The sequence below is a fragment of the Nelusetta ayraudi genome, unplaced genomic scaffold, assembly GCF_046127955.1.
Source record: "Nelusetta ayraudi isolate G7.1 ecotype Tasmania unplaced genomic scaffold, CSIRO-AGI_Nayr_v1 ptg000011l, whole genome shotgun sequence".
In the NCBI taxonomy this organism is placed as follows: domain Eukaryota; kingdom Metazoa; phylum Chordata; class Actinopteri; order Tetraodontiformes; family Monacanthidae; genus Nelusetta; species Nelusetta ayraudi.
In genome coordinates this window covers 19,744,932-19,768,419 of record NW_027466061.1, presented here as the reverse complement: position 1 = coordinate 19,768,419, position 23,488 = coordinate 19,744,932, and the positions used below count along the sequence as shown (strand labels likewise).

The 23,488-nt window shown below is 47.0% G+C and overlaps 2 protein-coding genes across 2 annotated transcripts in view; one reads left to right on the top strand and one right to left on the bottom strand.

Annotated features, from left to right (window-relative positions):
- Nucleotides 1-488: 488 nt before the first annotated feature.
- ankrd12 (ankyrin repeat domain 12) overlaps nt 489-23,488 on the bottom strand; it is a 34,635-nt gene continuing 11,635 nt past the window's right edge. Inside the window, exons 2-13 of the mRNA XM_076021753.1 lie at nt 21,410-21,523; nt 19,299-19,449; nt 17,331-17,402; nt 16,771-16,908; nt 16,317-16,520; nt 15,911-16,053; nt 15,419-15,566; nt 10,835-15,237; nt 9,522-9,620; nt 9,204-9,347; nt 9,004-9,099; nt 489-1,716 (exon numbers count right to left, since the gene is read on the bottom strand). Coding sequence (XP_075877868.1) covers nt 1,531-1,716; nt 9,004-9,099; nt 9,204-9,347; nt 9,522-9,620; nt 10,835-15,237; nt 15,419-15,566; nt 15,911-16,053; nt 16,317-16,520; nt 16,771-16,908; nt 17,331-17,402; nt 19,299-19,449; nt 21,410-21,469 — 5,844 coding nt within the window. The 5' untranslated portion in view covers nt 21,470-21,523 and the 3' untranslated portion in view covers nt 489-1,530. The remainder of the gene's footprint in view (nt 1,717-9,003; nt 9,100-9,203; nt 9,348-9,521; nt 9,621-10,834; nt 15,238-15,418; nt 15,567-15,910; nt 16,054-16,316; nt 16,521-16,770; nt 16,909-17,330; nt 17,403-19,298; nt 19,450-21,409; nt 21,524-23,488) is intronic.
- On the top strand, nt 4,738-8,606 carry LOC142885361 (leucine-rich repeat and coiled-coil domain-containing protein 1-like). Its single transcript, XM_076021750.1, has one exon. The coding sequence runs from the start codon at nt 4,934-4,936 to the stop codon at nt 7,778-7,780; it is 2,847 nt and encodes a 948-aa protein (XP_075877865.1). The 5' UTR covers nt 4,738-4,933; the 3' UTR covers nt 7,781-8,606.

Sequence of the window (23,488 nt, the reverse complement as noted above, 5' to 3'; positions counted from 1 at the left end):
GAAAAAAAGAGTATTGTGATTATACTTGCCGCTGAAAATTTAACTCTAGCACGTCTAAATAAAGGACACTGAAAGCTCTCAGCCAAGTGATCGGATTCAGTGGTGGCGAGCGCAGCTTTGCTGTGTTCTGAGACATTTTGTCTGGTTGCAGCTTTTTTGGCCGTATAGCAGCTCATACTTTTAGTATTGAACGTTACATTTCTGTAACGTTTTTTTTTTTTTACTCATAATGTCGTATTTTCATACGACATTATGAGTTAAAAAAAATGAAGAAAAAAAGCGGAACTAAAATTGAAGAAGAACATTTTGAGGATAGACTGCACAAACTGAGGCCAAAGGGAAGATTTTTTTTTTTTTTTTTTTTTAATAGAAATGAGAATTACGATTGTTATCTTTATTCCCTTGACAGCAATACCAATTTTTCCTTGTCTAAATATTTAGGTTCCAGCCATTTTAGATAAAAAATAAAAATGACACTAACGCAGAGATTTAATTTCACAACAAATAAAATTTATTCAATCATTTATTACAAATATGTACAGGTCATGTAACAAGTAAATATTAAAATAGACATTTTTTAGAACTATCGTTCAAAAGGCATTGTTGAAAAAATAGGTTTTGTCATGTTCTCACACTGAATCTGTAAAAGTTGTTTTTCCCCTTTTCTTGGAAGCCACAACAGACAATTAATGTGCACATGAGACACAATGGACAACACATGAGGAGTGAGGCTGCAGATGGGACAGAACACAATGGTGCAGAGAAAGCTGGAACAATTCAGTAAACCTCACACTTAAGTCCACAGTACAGCTTTTTAGGAAAAAATTACAAACAACGCAACGCATGCACAGCATTTAATTGCCAAAGTCAAAAAACACAAGCTGTGGCGTGTAACTGTAAATGGGGAAGGAAGAAAAAAATAAAAGCAAACAAAAAAAGACAACAAAAGCCAACACATGCTTAAGATTTTTTGAAGCCAACGACAACAAGAACATCACAGACAGAGAGGACACAATATAAAAACCAACTTTGGTCCATTAAAACATGAGACGGAACAAGTTTAAAATCAAAATATCTAATAATTTGTTGTCTTTACAAGTTTAAAACATTAATTACACAACTATTTACAAATGCACAGTTTATGTATAAAATAAGTTAAAAAAGAAAATTAAGAGCACAGTCTGTACACAATATATGAACACCTACTTTGCAAACAATTGAAATCTTAGTTGCGTCACCCTGCTAGATGTGGAGCAGTAAAAGTCTGCTGTCGTCCACGCTTGTTTCCTGCTGGAGTGACATCCAACTCGGCTTTTGGTCTCTGCTACCGTACCTGGGAGAGTTTCTCCTCTCCCGTGCCCGTGGTTGGCATGCCACTTTTGACAGAAAGAGCTCTGTGTTGAATCGTCTTTTTTTTTGCTAACTGCTCTTTTGTATAAGCGCCTCAATCTAAGTGCTTCAGGTCTTCTTCTTGGGCCACCACGTCTCTCGTTTGGCCGCTGCGGTGGCAAAGTGCGTCTGTTCTGCGGATCATATTGGTGTGAGGTCGAAGTCGTCATTGACCTCCACAAGTGGGATGTAAAACTCGGGGATCTCAAAGATACTGGTGGACTTGTACGTGGCCGGGTCCAGCTCTTGGAGTTTGAGCTGCCACTCCAGACGCTGCACTGCATTGAGAGCCGCTGCCTCGTGTTGCTGCCTCATCAGAAGACACGTCTGTGAAGGGAAAAGAAATTCATTATCGTTTTAGAAACTGGCGACTATATCACGTTTTAAAACCGGGACGCAAACAACCCCAGAAATGTGGGGAAACACGATTAAAAGACAGCAGAATAACACGTCCTGTTTTTCATGGTAACATTCTAATACTGGTGGGAAACAGGCAGGTTGTTGGAGCCAAAATAGTTATTTTCTTTCCTTATTTCTGATTTATTGGTACTGTGGCTTAATGTGTTAATTATGGACACAAAAGTAATTGTTTTATTTATTTAGTATTTTCTTAGTATTGGTTGCGCTAAGGACCACGCCCCCACATCACCATAGGCAGGTGACTGCAGCACCTGCACTATATTAGGGTGGTTAACGGGGCCGGCAGGTCTCTTGAGTTGAATGCAGCCAAACAGTTTTAGACCGCTTTTCAAGCACTCTTTGGATTTCTCATTTTTTGACGATTGTTGGATTACTTTGTCGATCTGTGAGTTTGCAAACAACCTGTGCCGCATTGTCCGCTGTCGCGGTAAGACCGTTTTTGTTTTTTGTTTTTTGTTTTTGGATTACAAATAAACAATCTGAACAGTGGATCGCCGCATCCTCCAGAATTATTGTTTATCACAAGCACGCTTGGGCGCGTCGAACTGAAACTCAACAATTCACCAAGAGCAAAGCCCGACATTTCACAGGGAAATAGTCGCGCTTTTATTGTCTAAAACTGGCGCATGACGATCGTTCGAACGCTGTTGTGCAAACAAATGGAACGCACGCAGCGTCAATGAACATTAATCTGTCACGCCCACTCAATGAAGCGTCATTCATTGGGAATGTCGCACTCGCACATCCGAAGGATTGAAGTCTGTAAATGTAACGCCAAAGTTGAATATAAGCAATGGATGAAAACGTCACGTCTAACATTGATCCTGTTGTTCAGCGACAAGATGGTGATGCTGAAAAGCAAAATGTCGCAATGGAAAATGTGACGGGCCCTGTAAAGGAAAAAAGGGTTATCAAACTAACTGCCAAGGGTTGGGAGATGTTTTTATTCAACACCCAAAAAACAAGAAACTTGAAGTGCAAACAGGCAAAAAAAACAATGGAAATAATGAAAGAGCTCATGCAATCAAATGAAAATGCTAATAAAGTAAAAGGCCATTTGCATGAACTGAACAGACTTTGTGACGAAGCAAATGCATGTCAGAATTCACTTGAAGGTTTGCTACCTGACAATGAATATGCTAAACAAGTGCAGTGGCTTAAATATAAGATTGCTGAATTGAGTGCTTTTGGACAGGATGTGCAAATATGGTTGTGTGAAGTCAAACAGTCAAGTATTGGAGATGGACAGCAGATGACTTCATTCACTATGGTGGATAACGACAAGCAACCAGGTGATGTAAACTGGGATGACATTGGACCAGATGACAGCGTTTCTAATGCCCCAAAATCAAAGGCTACGTCATGGTCAGGTTCATCCGGAACATCATCGCATATTCGTATTCGTGCCAAAAGAGCAGCCATCATGGAGAGAGTTGCGGCCTTGGATAAAAAACACGAGCTTGAAGCGCAACAGGAGCTATTGAAGAGGAGACAGGAACAATTGGAGCTGGAAACTGAACTCGCCGCAGCAAATGCAAAAATCAGTGTGTTGGAGTCTATGCAAGCCAGAGACAGCTCCAAAAAATCTCTTCAATCTGATGGAATGAGCTCGTACTACAGAAAGGGCGCTGCTCAAAGTCCACACGAGGAAGTTTCCACTGAAAAGGTACAACATCCACAAGTGGTGAGACCAAAAACTAGAGAAACCTCTGTCAAAGGTTATGACCTGCCGCACACAGTGAAACAAAGCATGCAAACTCACGTGAGCGCTCAGCAGCATGACCACAAATCAACCACCATGCAGAGGTTCAACTCTGCACCAAGGCAAGAGCATACCAGTGTTGACAAGTTAGCGGAAATAATGGAAAAGCAAAACAAAATTACAGAAGCTCTGGTAAAGCAGCACAATATGTCATCATTACCTTCACTTTCCATACCAGTTTTCAAAGGCGAACCATTGGACTATCTGTTTTTCATCAGAGCGTTTGAATATGGAATTGAGAAGAGAACGGACAACAGCAGGGACAGACTTCACTTTTTGGAGCAGTTTACAGCCGGCCAGCCACAGGAGCTTGTGCGCAGCTGCCAGTATATGCCAGCAGACAGAGGATATCTGGAGGCAAAAAGACTGCTGAAAAAACATTTTGGAGATGACTACACAATTGCCACAGCTTACCTGGATAAGGCAATCTGTTGGCCATCTATAAAAGTGGAGGATGCTGAATCTTTGAAGAGCTTCTCATTGTTTTTAAACAGCTGCCTCAACGCAATGAACACGGTGGATTATCTGGAGGAACTGGATCATCCAACGAATATGAAAGCCATCATTTCCAAGCTTCCTTATAAATTGAAAGAAAAATGGAGGTTCAAAGCTTGTGACCTGCAAGAGCAGAGTGGAAGAAGAGCCAGGTTTGCAGATTTGGTGAATTTTGTGGATAATCAAGCTAAAGTCTTATCCCACCCAGTATTCGGCAGCTTAAAAGACGTTGCACCAATTTTAAAAGGAAACTTCCAGGTACCACAGCTGCCAAAAGGCAGCATGGTGAGAAGGAGCAAGAGTGGTTTAGTTACCAGCGTGTCCCCATTGACAAGACCAGCAGGGGGCAGTGTTTCCCATGTCCAATCTATTAAAGATAATGGAAAGCCTTGTTTATTTTGCAGTGGCGCTCATACGCTTGATACCTGCTCTCAATTTAACAGGAAAGCTCACAATGAAAAACTGGATTTTTTGAAAAGGAAAGGAGCGTGCTTTGGATGTTTGGAGTCAGGGCACATGAGCAAAGGATGCTCACAAAGGCTGACATGTCAAGTTTGTTCTCTCAAGCACCCTACTGTTTTGCACATCACCAATAAAGGAGGAGCCAAAACTTATAAAGACCAAGAAAAGTCTGTCACAAGTGGTCTAGTTGAAGTTGACAAAGAAACTGGATCAAGTGATAACAACACTGGAGAAGTGGAACCGGTCTTAGCTATAGTGCCTGTAAAGGTAAGAAACAAGAAAAACAACAAAACAGTCACCACATATGCCTTTTTAGATCCAGGCAGCACTGATTGTTTTTGCAGCAAGGCACTTCTCCAGCAGCTTCAACTCACTGGAAGGACCACAGATATACTTTTACGAACAATGGTTCAAGTTCAAGTTGTCAAGACAGCATCTGTATGTGATCTAGAGATGTGCAGTGTCGACAGTAACGATTACTTTGATCTTCCGACTACATACATGCAAGATGAAATCCCTGTTAAGAAGGAAAATATTCCCACGCATGAGGATCTGAAGCAATGGCCATATCTAAAGGAGGTAAAACTCAATCCAATCAATTCTGATATCGGCTTGCTTATCGGCAGCAACGTTCCAATGGCACTGGAACCTTGGAAGGTAATTAACAGCAAGCAAAATGGACCTTATGCCATTAAGACAGCCTTAGGATGGACTGTAAATGGTCCCTTTCGAAAAACAAGTGTCTCCAAAAATGGTAAACGGGTTGTCATGGCTCACAGGATCTCTGTTGTCAAGCTGGAGAACTTGATACGACAGCAAATCAAGCAAGACTTCCCGGAGCGTGAGAAAGAAGAGCGTCTTGAAATGTCGCAGGAGGATAAATTGTTCATGGAAAGTGTTTCTGCATCCATCAAAATGGTAGATGGACATTACAGCATTGCTTTGCCATTAAAGAAAAAGGACACACAATTTCCAAACAATCGTTGTGTAGCTGAAACAGTGGACTCTGTCAATGAAGAACGCATCAAAAAACTGGAGGAACAAGTTTACCAGCTCATCAAGTTGACCCCTGCTGATAAAACAACCAGTAGCTCCTCTGCTGTCGTGACACAACAAATCTTCAAGAGGGACACGGATCACACGTCAGAGAGCGAGTGTGACAGTGGGAAGGAAAACCGGAGGCGGTCCAGGATCCCCAGACATCGCAACAGCCTTACGAAGAAGGGGCCTGCCAAGGAGATCAGAAGCAGGAAATCAGACAGTGATCCACAGTGTCGCATCGAGACGAGTTCAGAGGCCACAGTGAGAACCCGGAAAAAAGTAAACATTGCACGCGGCGCGAAAGCAGTCGAGCCAGTGAGAAAGTTCCTGCAAAGAGCCATTGGAGCCTCTGTTGACGTGACAAGTAAACCCAAAGATGAGGCAGAAACCTACAGGACTATCTTGGAAGAGCGTGACCAGGAGCGAGAGCGACGCTGGAAGGCAGAGCAGGCCGTTAGGAAGCTCACAGATGAACTCAAGTGCTGGCAGACCAAGGCCGGCGAAGAAAAAGATCTTCAGAGTTTGGCCCTTCACACCACCGACAGATTGAAAGAACTGTTGCTGAGGGAGCGGTCAGGGCGCTGTGAACTGAAAAATCGTGTTGAGGAGCTGGAGGTGAGGTGTCGATCCCTCACCCACCAGGTGGAGCAAGCCCGCACCAGCGAAGAGCAACACAAGGCTGCATTGCACAGGCTGGAGGAAAACATCTCCCAGGGGGAGTCACTGAGGGCGCAACAGCAAGCCGAGGAGGAGAAGCGACAGCGGGAGCTGGGGAACAAAGCAGCAGTTCTGAGGAGAGAGCTGGACATCCAGAGAGCAGCGGTGCGCCAGCAGAAAGACAAACTTCAAAAGCTGCACGAGCTCTTGGTTTCCAGGGAACAGGAGCACAGGAAACAACTGGACTTGCGGCTGCAGCCTGATGGGTCAGATTTCCGCCAAGCAGTTGCCAAAGAAGTTGCATTCATGGAGCAGAAACACGGCCAAAGGGAGTCTGAGCTGCAGGAGAAACTGGCAGAGGGCAAGAAACAGTACGCTGCCCTGGAGGACGAGTTCCGCATGGCGCTCACCATTGAGGCTGCTCGCTTCTCTGAGGTCAAAGACGTTTGTGACCAGATGACCGAGGAGCTTGTGGGTCACAAGGTGGCATTCACTCAGTTCCAGGAGAAGGAGAAGAAATCTGCCTCTCTGGTGCAGCAGCTGACAGCAATGGTCAAAGAACAGAACAGCCGCATCTCTCAGTTGAACAAAGCCAAAAATGACACTGTGACAGATCTGAAGAGCCGCTTCCGTTCCTTGGAAGAAGAATTGCAGCAGGACAGACGTGCGAGTCTGCAGCTGGAGCTGCTGAAGAAAGAGAAGGCACAACTGATGTCTCAGCTCACAGCCCACAAGTCTGTGATAGACGGCCTCAGGGCAGAGAGGAAGATCTGGGGCCAGGAACTCGCTCATCAAGGAGTGTCCTTGGCTCAGGATCGAGGACGTTTGGAAGCCAGGATAGAGGTGTTGGGTGCTGAGCTGGAGAGTCGGAAGAAGCAGAGTGAGAGGGACGGCAATGCCCTCAAAATTAAAGCCAAAATAGTCGATGACCAGACTGAATCCATCCGCAAACTTAAAGAGGCCTTGCAGGAGCGTGACGACCAGCTACGGAGGATGCGTGAAGAGGCAACGCAGGCCCAGAAGAGGTTCCAGCAGCAGCGGGAGGTGGCCCGCGCTCAGCAGGCAGAAGCCAGAGAGCAGTTGGAGCACTTGAGCCTCCACAAGGAGGAGCTCAAACAGCAGCTGGTGGACAAGGATGTCGAGTTGGAAGAGGCCAAAAGAGTTCACGGTGAGACAATCAAGAAGTGGCAGGAGAAGACAGACTTCTTGACTCAACTGGAGAGCCAGGTGAAGCGCATGAAGGAGAAGTTTGAAGCCAAGGAACTTGTGTTGCTGGAAGAAAGGAATAAAGCAACCGATGCACAAAGGGCTGCAGTAGCGAAGTTGCACAATACTGGACGACTGTTACAGCAAAAGGAGGTGGCGTCAAGTTCAGTACATGGCAGATGTAGTTCGAAGAAGATGGATAAAAGAATATCTGCCAGAACTGCAACAAAGACAAAAATGGACAAGGAAGACACGAAACTTCAAAAAAGGAGACATCGTTTTAATTGTGGACGAAATGGCACCAAGAGGATCATGGCTTATGGGCCAAGTGACTCAACCCGTGCCTGATTCCAAGGGAGCCGTAAGACAAGTACAAGTTCGGACCAAGACCAGCACTCTTTGCCGGCCTATCACCAAACTCGTGCTTCTTCTGGAGGCATCAGACAGAGACTAACGCATATACATGCCAAACACACACTCACACCCGTCCCCGCACAAATTCACGCACACACACTTCCCTTTCCCACCACACACACCTACAAGCAGCACCTGAAGATTCACTCACACATATGCACACATCTTGGACTCATCAACTGTTGCAGATCTTCAAAAGAGACTGAAAAGTTTGCAATATTGTGAAAAAAAAAGAGAGAAAAAAGAAAAAAAAAGACGATAATATTGTACAAGATGTGAAAGAACTTTGGCTCCTCTGTTTTGTTTTGATAATTGACATTTGTTTCCTGCATGCCAATTAGGGGCCGGAATGTTGGAGCCAAAATAGTTATTTTCTTTCCTTATTTCTGATTTATTGGTACTGTGGCTTAATGTGTTAATTATGGACACAAAAGTAATTGTTTTATTTATTTAGTATTTTCTTAGTATTGGTTGCGCTAAGGACCACGCCCCCACATCACCATAGGCAGGTGACTGCAGCACCTGCACTATATTAGGGTGGTTAACGGGGCCGGCAGGTCTCTTGAGTTGAATGCAGCCAAACAGTTTTAGACCGCTTTTCAAGCACTCTTTGGATTTCTCATTTTTTGACGATTGTTGGATTACTTTGTCGATCTGTGAGTTTGCAAACAACCTGTGCCGCATTGTCCGCTGTCGCGGTAAGACCGTTTTTGTTTTTTGTTTTTTGTTTTTGGATTACAAATAAACAATCTGAACAGTGGATCGCCGCATCCTCCAGAATTATTGTTTATCACAAGCACGCTTGGGCGCGTCGAACTGAAACTCAACAATTCACCAAGAGCAAAGCCCGACATTTCACAGGGAAATAGTCGCGCTTTTACAGGTAAATTAGAGGTAAATACCATGCGACATTGACCAATTGGGTGTAAACGGAAAACAAAGGCCAGCTAGTGAACCTACTACACAATTACCTCCTGCAACATGTCTTGCTTTTGTTAACAATAGAAGCTTCTCTCAATGCTAGCTAGGCCCATGTGCTTTTAAAAGCGTTTCACTGCGAGCAAACCTTTGAAATGGTCAGACAGATGAGGTTAAAAATCCACAGCAGCCCCTTCAACCTTACACCAGGCACACCAATGGGAAAACAAAAATCATACCTTCAGTTTATCAAACTTGTCATCCACATCTTGTAACCAGGACATGAACTGCCGAGCGTTGAATCGGTCTCTCACCGACGTTTTGCCGTCATCAGTCTGTGACACAAACACACACCAAAGCATTTGTATAAACAAACAGCAACAACAACAAAAACTGCTGTACAGTAGGAGAACTTTTCACAAAAATAGCAATAAGTTACCTGAATGTCTTGTGGCATGTTGTACACTTCAGCGTCCAGTAGCACTGTACAGGCACTGAAAGGCAGAGCCTGATTGGCTAATGTTCTTGCAGCTCGATAATGGACTCGTAAGACTTCCTGTTCATTTGAAACAATCAGCTTTTCCTGTGTGTATGGGGGGGGGACAGTGATTATTGCACATTCAGTCTGAAACACACTAGACAGCTTCACTTTCAGGCCATTTTACTAGCAATTCTATTTTAAGCAGCACACAGTCAGACTTATGAGTTTGCATGCACCAAACTATACTAAAAAAGCTCCTACATACAGACTACATACCCTTTCAATGCTGTGCTGCAGTCGCAGTTTCATGCGGACGACCTCTTGTTGTTTGAACATCTCTTTAAGTTGCTCAGGTAGTGATGGGGGCGGAGTTATCTGGTTAGACAACGAGAAAAGACAAATAAAAACACAAATGAATGGAGGCTATGGTCTCCTGCCTCACGAGGGAACATTGTAAAGAGAGATGGCTCCCTCTCTTTTTTGCTTATGTAGCGCCCCTGCTATTTTTTCAGATTGGAGAAAATAACAACACAATGATGAAAAGGGTCATCTAGTAAAGGCAAAAAATACATCACTTAATCAACAGATTTGAGATGCGCCTACACTTTTATATAATAATATTGTGCAGCTTTGACACACAATTTTAATTTTCTGCAGTGAAAGCACAAAATTAACTGTACAAACTATGTATAAAATAAGTTGACTGTACAAACACGACTTTACAAAATTGTGCATTGTGTTAAAAATGATGAATTTAAATTGACCATTAACTAATTTCTTAAAGTATCACACAGTCATTCAGCTGTTCATGCTTTTCTTCTGAAGCTCTTTTCAAGGTGTTTGATCAGACTGAGGTCAACTGAACCCTGCATCGGCCCTTGCTAGAACAGGATTCTTTATACATGAGCCGCTAGTCTTTGTGGAGGTCGCGAGCAGTTGAGCAGAAAAGAGAAGAAAACTGATTGGCCAAACTTCATCGAAGGCTTTGTTAATTCACCTTCCATGTGTTTGACAGGGCCTTCTCTTTCTAAAAGCCGTCTATGAGCTTCATCCCAGATGGATGTGTAAACTAAACTAACGTCCTTGGGAAAAACTCAGTCTGATAAGCAATGTATTATAAAATATCAGGAAGTAAGTGGAAAGCAGCATAACCCTAAATAGAAATTGATCTGAAATGCAACCAATTCTTCTCAACAAGAACTTGACCCTGCACATAAAATTAAAAGAAATGCTCCTGCTGCTATTATTTAAGAAATAAATGAAACGTATGCGTGCATGCACACACAGACTTTGTTTTGTATTTTAGTTTGTCAACACTAATGTATATTTTTGTTTTTGTATGTCAATTCTGTCTTCTCTATGTGTTATTTTAACATCAATTTAGATGGAGGCCTCAAATCCGCCCATTGGTATTTTTGCCTCTTCTTGTGCTGTATATATTTTTTATTTTTTAATTGTGCAAAGTAAAGTAAACTACACAATGTAACACTTTCTGCAGAAAAAAAGCCAAATATTTACATAACAGATTTTTTTTTTTTTTTTCAACCCAGGCGGCCTGGTGGTTGGGAGAAAAAAAAAGAGGAACTCACTGTTGGTATACAGAGCTTGCTGAGTGGGTTCCCGTCGAGGAGGTAGGACCCGTTGAAGGTCACATATTCGTCATAATACTGCGGCGGTTGGGGAGTGACGCTGCACAACACTTTGCGCTTCTCCTCGATTTTCTTGCGGATGTGCAGGAACTCGTAGTAGGGGTTGGCTCGCTCCGTCTGGTAGGGCTCGATCTCCTCCAGCTTGACCGAGTCCACCATGGCGGCGAGGGACTGCTGGTGCGGCTCCCTGTCCTGCTGAGCGCTGCCGCAGGCCTGGGAGCCCAACAGCTTGGGCATCTTCCTCTTGCGAGGGTGGGGCACGTGCAGGTCCATGTCCTCATCCGCCAAGCGAAGCTTGAGCCGAGCGCCCGAAGCGTCCGAGTCTCGGTCTGCGGGTTGTGGCGAGGAGCTCCCTGAGGCGGTGGTGCTGCTGCTGCCGCTGCTGCAGCAGCTGCTGGAGTGCGTGTGCAGCGTGGACTGGACGCCGCTGCTGCTGCTGCTGCTCTGCTCCTCGGCAGGTGGAGACGACTCTGCTCTCTCGTCAGCAGGCGTCACCTCCATGGGCTCCGAGCCGTCCTCCGCTTTACACTCGGCTAAGCCCTCCGGCGCGACAAGGGCCTCGCCCTCGCCCGGCCAACTCTCCCTGTTGCACTCTGTCGAAGCGGAAAGAACCACGTTACTGTCGTCGCAGGGCTGTGCGACGTCGCCGGCGTGTTCGACTTTGTGTTTGGGACTGGCGCCGCCGCACGCTGCAAGCGGAGCGCCGTCCTTCTCCACCTGAGCGTCGGCGGCATCGTCGTCGGAGGGCCGCGATGACGTCCTGCAGTCCTCGTCCACCTCCTCCGGGGAGCGTTCCCATCCTGGTGGGGTTTGGCTGGAGCCGGGCGATGCCGCGCAGGGCATGAGCAGACTGCTGGAGGGTCCGGGACTCGGTGCCTCCGAGACTTCCGAGGCACCGACGCTCTCCTGCACCGCTCCTTCGGCGCCTTCCTCCAGCGTGGGCGCCGCTTCCGTCGGCAGAAAGCTCTCCGCTCCACAAACGGGGACCGGTTCCCCTTCCCGGCAAGCATTTGGGTCGGCGGGTAGCCGACCCGCCAGCGCCGACGGTTGCTCCGAGTCCTTGACGCTGCACTCTGGCTGCTTCTCGTCCGCTGTGGCCGAAGCATCGGGAGGCTTCTGCTCGGCCGGGGTGCTGCTCTCCGTCACCGGCAGGGTTTTCACCTCGGGGTCTCGTCCTGTTGGAAGCGACGACCCGGCGGCGGCGGTGGCTGCAGCAGCAGCGGCGGCTGCAGCAGCGCCGTCTCCCTCTTGCACAGGCTCGGCAGATGGACACGTGCTCACTTGCTGAGCGGCAGGACTGTCCTCCGCTTCTGTGGGACCGTCTCTTTCGCTTTCCGTGCTCGCTTTCCACTGGCTCTCGGCGCCCGTGCGTTCGCCCGACGGCTCGCCGTACTCGTCCAGGATGGCCCTGAGACACGGCGTCTCGGGCTGCCTGCTGGCCGTCGGTTGCGGCGTGCACTGACTTTGCCACATGTCCGGAAGACCGCCGCCGTTCCCGTGGCCGCTGACGTCTCTGTCATGAGAAGGTGGCGGTGGCGGCGGTGGCGGAGGCGGCGGCGACGACCTGGCGGCTTGGATGACGAGGGAAGACTGGAGGAAGGCCGTCTGCGAGTCCGACGCTTCTGGGTTGGCGTCCGAGTCGAACTCGGCCTGCCGGGGGGTCGGCGTGGCCGCCTGGCACGAGTCCTCCGAGCTGGCGACCGACAGCAGGGAGATGGACCGGGGCATGAGGATGCAGCGCTCGCCGTCCGGCCGCGGCGACCGGCTCAGGCAGCTCTCCACCGCCGACACCGCCTTGACGCCGGCGGGGGGCGCCGTCTTCCCGTCAAGCGAGGCGGCTCTGGCTGCCGCCGCGTCCCTGGGGGGTTTGTCACGGTTGTCGGAGGTTTCAGAGCTCTTGGAGCGCGTCAGCTCCTTGCTGAGGGACGGCTCGCTCTTGGTCCGGTCTTTGGGTCTGGACTTGGCCGAGTCCGGCTGCGGCCGCTGCTTCAGCCGCTCGCGCTCCTTCTGCTTGATTTTCTCCAGGTGCTTGCGGTGCCACTGCTCGATCTCCTGGTCCTTCAGGCTGAGCATGCGCTCAAAGCTGGTCTGCATCAGGTCGTCGTTCACCAGTCTCTTCTCCTTGGGCTTGGCGTCCCTGGTGGCGGGCGAGGCCTTGGACTTGGCCCGGTCTGCGTCCGCCTCGGCGGGTTTGCTCTTGCTGATTTTGACCTGCTGCAAGCGGTCCTTGTGCCGCTCCTTGTCTTTGTGCTTGTCCGAGTCTCGGTCCCGGTCTCTCCGCTCGCGGTCCTTCTCGGGCGTTCTCAAGACGTCCTCCTTTGATTTCAGGGACAGCGACTTGCTCTCGGACAGGTAGCCCTTCTTCTCCTCCAGGAGCAGCTTCAGATTGGAGGAGGTGCCGTCTTTCAGCTTGTCTTTCTTCTTCCTGTCAGAGTCTTTGTCTTTGGAGCGCTCTGACTTGCTGTGATCTGTGGTTTTCTCCTGCGGTTTCCCTCTCCTGTCTGAGTTGGAGCGATCCTTCTCCCTGTGATCTGCCGCACTGTATTCCCGGTCCTGCCTCTCCTTGTCCGACCGCTTGTCAGACTTGTCCTTCGTTCGCCTGCCGTCCTCGTGCTTTTTGGCCGTGGACAAGGACTTGAGCTTTTCGCTCTCTTTGTAGTTTTTATCTCCTGGCGAGTGGGAAGAGAGCGCTCCCGTCTTCTCCCTTTCCTTCCAGCGCTCCAGAGAAGTCTGCGGTTCCGTCTTGTCGCCATGCTCCCCTTTCACCCTTCTCTCCTTGTCCAGATGCCTCCTCTCCGTCCGCTCTTGATCCCTCTCCTTTCCTGGGAGCCTCTTGTCAGTTTTCTCACGCGAGACCTTCTCAGAGAGCTCCAGCTGTTCTTGATCAGCTGCCGCTCCGCTCACGGGTTTCTCTTCCGTCTCCTCTTTCATGCTGTTGCTCTGTAGCGTCTCCTCAGGAATCCGCCCTGAGCTGTGGCCGTCTGCTCTCTCATCTCGCTCGCTCGGCTTCGGGTCTTTGGCCTTCTCCTCCCTCCGCTCTCGCTTCACGGCCTTGTCTTTCTCCCGCTCCTCTCTCGTGCGCTGCTTGTCCTTGCTGCTGGTGTGCTTCTCTCTCGAGTTTCTCTCCTCTTTAACCGAAGAGGAGTCGCACGTCCTCTGCAGCGAGCCATTGTCGTCGCCTTCCTTCTTCACTGGCACGGATTCGTCCGTCTCGTCACTTTTGAAAAAGTTCTCCTTCCAGAACTCTCTATCAAACTCTAAATTCCTGTGGCCGTCTTTCCTGGCCTCCTTCTGCTTGTGGCGGCTGCGCTCTGCCTCGTACTCCCTCCTGTGTTTGTCCTTCTCCTTGTGTTTCAGTTTGTGCTTCTTCACCACTTTGCCATCCAGGTCGCTCTTCCGTAAGGCACTGTCGGCACCGTCGACACTGTTTCCTATGCTGCCATCCTTGTAAGGACTGGAATGGACGTCATCCCCGTCTGCAATGGAGTCCTTCTGTTGGTGTTTGCTCTTCTCCTTGTGCTTGCAGCCCTTGGTGCTGGAGCCTTCGGTGCAGTAGTCCGTGTCTGTGTAGTGGTTGTATTTGACACCGTCCAACGAGGCCGAGGTGTCACTGATGGAGATGCACATTTTAGTATTTTCCTGTTTGAGTGGCGTTTGTTTATCAGTCAGGCTGTGATTATGCTTCGGGGACTTGATAGACGACAAATGAAAGAGGTGGACGGACGAGTCGTCTTTTGGACTAAAAGACATCTTGAAGGAGTCTTCTTCCCTTCCCTTTTCGGTGCTTTCGGACACAGTCGCAAGTGAAAGGAGCAGAGTTTTGCTGTTCTCTTTCCCGTCCTCTTGGTTTTCCTTGTTTTTATTCTGGCTTTTGTTCTTCCTCTTGACTTTGCCCTTCTCCTTCTGCTCGGCACTCTCCTTTTTAGAGCCCGCGTCCGTCCTGACGGTCTCCGAGCTCTGAGAGCAGGTGGGCGAACTCCTCTTCTCTGAAAGGCTCTCCAGTTCGTCGCTGGAGGTATCGGAACTGCAGTGCACACGTGGCGTCTTCTGTTTCTTGGACTTTGAGGAAGAATCCGCTTTGCTGCTCTGTTTTCCTGCCACGTGATTCCTATGCTTGTCGTCCTTCTCTCTCTGCCGCAGCTCCCTCCGTAGGATGTGTCTGTCGTTGAGGGCTTTACTAAGGTCCTCCTCCTCTTCCTCATCCTTGAACTCGTACTCATCCAGACCTGGCATGGATGACGATGCTTTTGTGGCTGGTTTGCCATCCGAGTCTTTTTCTGTATCAGAGTCGTCCATGTTGTCATCCACACTGGATGGGTTGACAGACGGCGGGTCTTCAGATTCTGAGGGATGAGAAAAAAAGATTTATTCAAATAAAATACAACGAACCATTTCGTTAGAAGCTACTCTTTTTACACAGAGCACACTGAGAGAACTATTTGGTACACTTAATACAACATTATGTACAAATAATGAATATTGAATATTGAGCATAATGTTAGATACGTTGATTTGTGCTCCTACCTGAAGAACTATCATCCTGATCAGACACATTAACCTCTCCCTTTAATAGCTGCTCCAGCTCCTGGGAGTCTGCTACGTCCACTGGACGCTCGCCACGCTTGTTGGCCTGGAAGGCATTACCTCCATGTCGAAGCAGGAGTTTAACAATCTGTAAGCAAAAAACCAGAGTGACAAACTTAAGAATGTGAAAGTTGCAGACAAGCATATGTGATAAGGAACTGTAAAATAAGAGCAAACATATTTTTCCTTTGCTCTGATTTTTTTTCGTGAAGAAGCAACATTCTGTCTGACTCTTGTCGAAGACAAACATCAATACACAGTCAGTTTTTCACATTTCAAATGTAAGAATTGTTCCATTTTTTCCATTAAAGTTTAAACTATTTTCAAGGACAATGGGTCCAAGTCCCTATACAAGTCACTGTACATCCAGAAGTTCCTCTTCAAAGTTATCCATACAAACATGTGCAGCGCGTACAAAAAGAGAGCTCTTACGTCTTTATGGCCGCTGCTCGAGGCATCGTGCAGTGGCGTGTCATCATCCAGACCCTGTGTGTTCACCTCTGCACCTGCTGCTATTAAGACCTTAGCCACGTCATAGTAACCAAGATTACAGGCTTCGTGAAGAGGCGTCCAGCCTGGTGAGGAAGGAAAACATTCATCAAGGAGATGCCACAATTCATAAACTCTGTGTTCACAGGGCTACATCTATTAAAATGAAGCTTTCTAGATTGAAGTTGAAAATGTTGACTGATTTCTATATTGGAGCAAAGCAAGACTGTGGATACGTATGTGGTTGTGGCAGGACTACAGTAAGGACCCGATGGTAAGCTTTAATTGTTGCCAGCCCATACTGACAAGATGAAAGTGTCCCGATGATCGCCAGCTGGGGGCAGCGTACCAGCAAAGTCTTTGACGTTGACATCAGCTCCCAGGCTAATGAGCTCTTTCACTTGCTTGGCGTCTCCACGGATTGCAGCCATGTGTAGTGGAGTCTCCCCTCGCTCGTTTCTCTTGTTGACCTTGTCCTTCTGCCGAGATGATGCGCTGCTTGGGACTTTCTTCTGTACAGGGGTTGACTGGGAGGGGTGACTGGGAGTAGAGTCTAAATTAAGCAGAAGAGAATAAAAACAAATTGACGCTTCTTGACAATCCTTAAATTGAATTCTCTAAAAATCTGCTTAAATTTGTCAACTCCCTGCCCCCAAACTAGTGGACACGATTTTACTTTGAAAAGACCGCCTGCTGCAAAACTAGAGGATAGTAACATGTTTTACATTTGTTTTTATATATTTCTATACAACTGCTTGTTAATGACAAAAGCGATTTTCTCACACACACACACGCACACTTGCCTGGACTGTTGGCTGTCATCTGCATAAGGAGAGCCATCTGTTTGCGCTCAGACAGAGGATACCCAAATAAAAGATTGGCCTGGGATTTTTTGCCTCCACCCTCCTTCTTCATCTTCTTTTTGTCCGGTCCATCTTTGTCTAGAAGAGAAACCCAAGAAATATGTTTGAGAAACAGTTGCAGTGAAGGCCACAAATACGTTGTTAGAATGACGTTTTCCCTCCTTCTCTTGTATCTGTACGAAGAATCAGATGACAAGTGTGAGGGTTTTTTTGGGGGGGGCGGGGGGGAAGAGGGACAAAAAGAAGCATTCTCTAAAGCCAGACAAGTGCAAAGAGCACTTTTTGAGCCTCTCCATTGCTAAGTTTCAACGAAACACAGACATGCATGAGCTGTAACGGGGCAGACGGAGGGTGAATTAAAAAACAAAAACAAAAAAAAAACTAAACAATAAACCACACACTCGTGCATGTGTGTTTACAGCAGTTTAGCGGCGCAAAGTGCGTGGCGTGACATGACTGGTAGAAGGCGCAGGGTCCGGGGCTGGAGCTGCAGCGGTTACCTGCGTATATCCCGCAGGGAGGCACTAATCTTTCTCCCCAGGTCTCACTCGCTTGGCCTGGGTCTGAGTCATCTACAGTGCAAAGCAGAGAGGATGAGGAGGGGAGGGGACGGTAGGGAGGGAGAGGAAGAGTGGGAAAGCACTGCGTTAACGCTCACTCTCTCACTCTCTCTCTCTCTCGCTCACCCTCCTCACACAGACATCACAGAGGCGGACTCCACGCACAGATTACGAGTCCCGGCAGAGGAGACGAGAGCTCTAAACCGAGGAGGTCGGCGAGGTCCCCGCCTCCCGCTTCTACAGCCGCCCTCTGTGAGGAACTGGAGGCACCGGAGGAAGGCGGCTGGATTGCACGGCCATCATCACGGCTAACGTGTCTTGGAGGACGCCGGCGTGCAACATAAATTACACGCTGCATGTTCACAAATTGACGGTTCTCGCCTGGGAGAAGAATGCTGGGTCCACACGATGAAAGTCGTCCCCTCTGAGAACGCCGCTCTACAGAGGAGATGAAGGCAAGTCGGCCAGACCCCGAGCGGTCTGCAGTGCATTACTGCACTTTGTTTACCAGAATTATGGCTGAACAAAATGCGAGGAGAAAAAAAACCAAAACATTTTTAGCTCTCCAACCCGATTCAAAGACACAAGGATGTAAACATACAGTCGGGAGGTTTACCCAAACAAGAGAGCAGCGCTTTGAACGGTCGGAGAGGCAGAGAGCTCTCGGCACCAAGCATGTTGACAGCACTGAGCTCCAGAGACCCAAGATGAAGATGAAGAAATGACAGGAGAACAAGACCACAGTCACGGCTCGAGATCCATCTTCCCACTTGTCAGTCACACCTATTTTTTTTTTTTATACACTGTGACATTAATCAGCCTTGCGTGTTAATGAATCATTTCAGTAATTCTGCACATCCAGGTTTTGCACCGACGTCAAAATTCATCCCCTTGGCGCTGTTCTCTTCAGGGGTGGCCACAGCCAATCATCTGCCTCCATTTAACCCTGTCCCCATCCTCTTATCCCACACAAACTGACCTCATGTCCTCGTTCATGTCATCCATAAACCTCTTTGGTCTTCCTCTAGACCTCCTGCCTCCCAGTTCCAACCTCAGCATCCTTCTACCGAGACATCCACTGTCCAAACCACCCCAGTGTGCTACTTACAGCTCTGTATCGTGTCTTCTCCTCATTGGCACCGTCTCCAAATTACACGTTATTGCTGTCACCACCATTTAAAATGTAACCCACACAAGAGTTAAACTTCCGAAGGATGCAAAATTTGTCCTTCGCATTTGACCCAACATCCCCTGAGGGAGCGGTGAGCGGCAGCAGTGCCGCACCCGGAAATCATTGGGTGATCCAACCCCCCCCACGGTCCAACCCTGAATACTGCGTGCGAAGCAGGGAGGCAATGGGTACCATTTTTACAGTCTTTGGTATTGACTCTACCACTAGACCACTGAGCTGGTGGTCTAGTGTCCAGAAAGTGAGGAGGGGTTTAGTGTTTTTCTGTTTTCACCGAGGAGCTTCTCATACTTTCAGCTTGAATTGCAATGACACAGTAACACATTTTGAAATGCAGGTAACAAAGGATTGGTCTCACAGAGTACGGTCCATCTGTTTAGCATTAAATTGCATGGGGGTTTTGTGGTGGTAGGCAATCACAACAAACATAGCCACACCACCACACAGCCTACAGTCAGTCCAAAGTAATTGTCTGAGTCAGTCGTGTAGTTCATTATGTTTATATTGTTTAATTTGAACAGAATAAAGCTCTTGCCTCCAACAAAACACCCAGAAAACATGAAAGCTCTTGCAGGTTGTGTCTGTCACAACGTTCGCCAGTACCCCTCCCAGGTGTGGTCAGTTCTGGGAGACATTTTCAACAAGGAGCCACACGAGGGCAGTGCACACATGGCAGCAAGCCAGCAGAACGGCAGACAGGGAACGAGATCTGTTCTTACCAGTGTCTGAGTCTCGCTCTTCTGTCCGGACCGGACTGGAAGTGAAGGAAATCTTTCGCTTCATGGAGGGCTTTGCCTTCCCTTCCTTCCCCAGTAATTCACTCCGGTCCAGTTTCGGAGTTTTGGTGTATGGGGACAACTTGTCTTTGCTCTGTGGTAATGAGGAAAAGGAAAACAGCCAAATCAGTTTGCATCAAACAGATCAAAACATGCATCTTAGAGGGGTGAGGATTATGACAAAGGGCAACATATGTGCATCTGAGAGGACCCAACAAAGCGCTTTACTAAAGAGCTCAGTGCTAAGTGGAAGAGCCTGAATTCCCATAACAAGACTAACATAATGTGCAGATTACTGCATTACAGCACAACAATGTTTAGAGCAACCAGCAGGTTTTGCTCTATGACTCACAACTTTGCTGCAGCAGACATGGGCTTTGCCAGGTGTGTGCATGTTTAAAAAAAACAAACAAAAAAACAAAAACAAAAACCCAAATTATAAAAAATGTGAAGTTCGGAGGCTGCCAGGATGACCTAAACACCTGGAGACAAACTGCCATGAACCATGCACATAATGTTTGTGTTAGAACAAAGGACTTAACGTATGTTGAATGTTTGTCAGTTATACCAAATGTGAAGTAGCCGAGGCAACGGTACACTTCTGCATCACAGTTCAAGGCCACACATTGACTGTTGCAGGGCGAGATTCACGAAACTCATTCAGAAAGAAAGAGTAGGAGGGAGTGAAGGAGGGAAGGAAGGAAGGAAGGAAGGAAGGAAAGTTGTGGACCAGCATGCTACCTCTCTTGTCTCCCCAACACAGTTTGTTTTGCTTGCTTATGATTGAATGTTTTTCTTACTTTGCATCTCCGGTGCATTTGATCTTGGAACATGAAACGAGATGCACCCATCAAAAGCTACGTCACCGCAGAAAGCTTTGATTTGTTCCAGCAAAGTTGCGCTACAGATGTTACCTTGATAACAATTTGCCTTTGCAAAATGTAAGAGACGCAGAGTTGATATCTGTGTTTACATGGTCGTATATTTGAGATAGGTTAACAGTCATAGCATTCATTCAGTCCATGAAATTACACAACTAACAATCGAGTCCTGGATCCTCAATTATATATGAAATGCTCGGCCATCTTCTGCAGATAAAGACGGTCCAGTACCACAATGTTAGTGAACTGTACTTGGTGGAGTTAAAGACAGTTCTGGCAGGAGGAAGATTTCTGAAGTGCAAGATTTCTCTGATCTAAGCAGCGACGTGCCAACTGTGCAAAACCTGCAGTGCCTGGCAGTTTGAGAAGTTAAGATGAGAAGCATCTGCCTGAAATATAAATGTAGATGTGAAACAAATAAATCGCTCAGTAAAAAAGAAAAAGGCACAGTGTTTGCCTTGAGAGAAAATAGGAAACTCAAGTGAAGATCAAGCAAGTCAGAAACTGCACTGCTTTCTATTTAAAGATGTGTATGCGTGCATCAGTTAAATGTATAACCGAATGGAAAAAAACAGAAGATAGAAACAAAAAAAAAGTTTTAACCCGGAGCAGCACTGTGGCACTAGTGATGATTCTTTTTGCTAGATCACCTCTATATTATTCTTCTCTCAGCAGCAAATAAGCAAACACTGCATACTGCCTGCCCAAGCACTCTGAACCTTCACAATGTCCTGTTACTCAGTCATCTCTCTGGGTTCTGGTTGTGAATTTGTATCCCTGTTAGTGTGGAAAGTTTTATTTATGTGAATATGTTTCACTTCAGAACATTTAGCATTTACTGATATTATTCATGAATTATGCTTCAGCAAACGAAACAGTGCTGAGAACCAGAAGAGCCAATTAACTTCAACCTTGAGCTCTCTGTACTTGCATTACGTTGTACGCTGTTAGGGGGTAAAAACGTTTAGACCTCGTTATTTCTGTAAGCACAGGACATCAAACAAAGGAACGGTTGCGTTATAAAGCAAAAAAAAAACAAAAAAAAAAGAAGTCCAGTATCATGTTGCTTAAAACAGTAGAAAATCAAATAACTGAGGACAGAAGAAGGAATGAATAATAATAAAGGCTATTGGAGGGCGTCTGTACGGCTGTTTAGCATCTCAGCTTACGAACCTTCTTCCCCGTCTGTTTGTCGACCATGGCTCCATCTCTGTCGCTCCCAGGTTTGGCCATGGCGTGGCACCTGACTAGCTGTGACAGCTATAGCAGAGCAGGTTCATCATGCACCTGGAGACACAAAGCCCACAAAAAACAACAACAACAACAGTGAGAAGGGCTCAAACACTGATATACCGGTCAAAAGGAACAATTTGCCGAGAGCAAGAGGACAGAAAAGCTTTGCTGATTAATGTTTTTCAGAGTGTTTCCAGGTTTTTGTCGTGCGTGAGAGAGAACTCTGAAAGTTCAGAGACGAGAGAAGGAGAAATACACGGGGCTGCTACATCAGCTGTGCTTTCAGAACGTGGGTTGAGTGGATGGATCAGTAGTCTGGGATTTTTGCTAAAATTTCCATTCCACTGTGTGAGACATACTTCAACAATGAGACAGGAAACAAGCACACGAGGTGGTGTGAATCAGAGCTTTGGGGACTCTTAAAAGGTTCATCAAGGAAACCGGTCCCTTCGCCTGCAGTCACCGTGACCTTCTCATCAGTGGAAAGCAGGCTCCCTCTGATGTGGTCTGTCTCGGCATAGTAACACATGCAGACCGAGTGGGAGCACTGTGGGCACGTCGGCTTTACACACGCAGGATGAAGCCGGCGTCCATGTCTCACTTTTTCTACCTTCGCACAAAACCTTATCTTAGTGACCAGGGCATTTTAAGCATTATTGCGGGCATTACTATTCAAGCAACTCTTAGCATCAGTTTCTATGAGACAAATGGTAATGTCTATATTCAGTGATGTGAAAGCTGCTGTTACGCTGCGTAGTGGATGAGTGGGACGTCCCCCGTGACTCAGTGCGCACCACATTCAACTCCAGAACAGTTGGCATTTCATTTAGCAAGAAAAACACACATGTGATTATTTAAATGAGCACTACACCAGTGTTTCCCAACAGATTCAAAGTTGTGTGTTGGGTGGGTGGTTGCAACAGGCTCCCCTGACTGATGACAACAAAACTGGAGGTTCTACCTCTCATAAGACGCTGAGGAGGAGTGGGTCTACTCCAAGCATGAAGCCAGAGAAAGGTACTGCGCTGTACAGCCATGAAATAAAGTATCCTTCAGCCAACAACCACGTCAAACAACATCCGTTCCCAAGCTTTTCGGCCTGCAATGTAACCTAGCCAGAGACCGCTGACCTTCGTCAACCCAGGACCTCCACTGTTGGCATGCAACAGCGTACAATTAGGCCAAAGCATATACTTTGGATTGTTTTAGATTAATTCACCAGAGTACAACCAAACTGCAATCACACAGGAGTTTATCAGAGTAACAGAGGGATCAGCAGTGTCAATCAAGTCAATTCTTGTTGTGCAATATGCGTTTGCTTTTGGCACAGCATGGGGAGTTTTGCATGTTGTGCAATAAAACCATGACCAAGTGATAATAACAACATTTCACTTTCTTCCCACAGACTGGCTCAATCCCCGTTGTTGCTAGCTTCCTCTGTAGCGTCATCAGATCTTGCCGGGTCCCGCCCGCCTCCTCCGGTGCAAGATTGTGAGGTTTGACGTTTTTCAGAGGCGGAAAAGTCAGAGGAAATGTGAGATGAGATGTTGCACTGCAACACATCATGTGTCTACCTGAATGCGGAGACCCGGGTATGGGTCATAAGTGGGCAGATTTTGTCCACTTTTGCCTGCAGTGTGTGAACGCAGCTCAAGACTGTGGATAATTTGTGGCAGCTGCGTTAGGACACACAGCTCAAGAGCCAAGAGCTGACATTAGCATCTGCATCACAACTTGAAACTAATGCAACGAATGAAAATCGATGGGTCAATGAAATCCGCAGGCTTTCAATCCAAGACGGCACCGAACAGGACATCTAAATTTGGTCTACACTGCTTTCACACGAGGTGATTAACTTTGCTAACTGAGTATTCATTTGAAACTGAACAAAGTCAAAAGCTGATCTGATTTAAAAATAAATAATTAAATGAGTAAATTCCTTAAAACCTCAAAGACCCATTACAATTAATTCCAGAATACAATACTTAAAAACCTCATTAGCTAATTTAAAAATTGGTT

Excerpts from the sequence above, each read along its gene's own strand:
- LOC142885361 (XM_076021750.1), top strand. The coding sequence starts at position 4,934 with ATGGTTCAAGTTCAAGTTGTCAAGACAGCATCTGTATGTGATCTAGAG.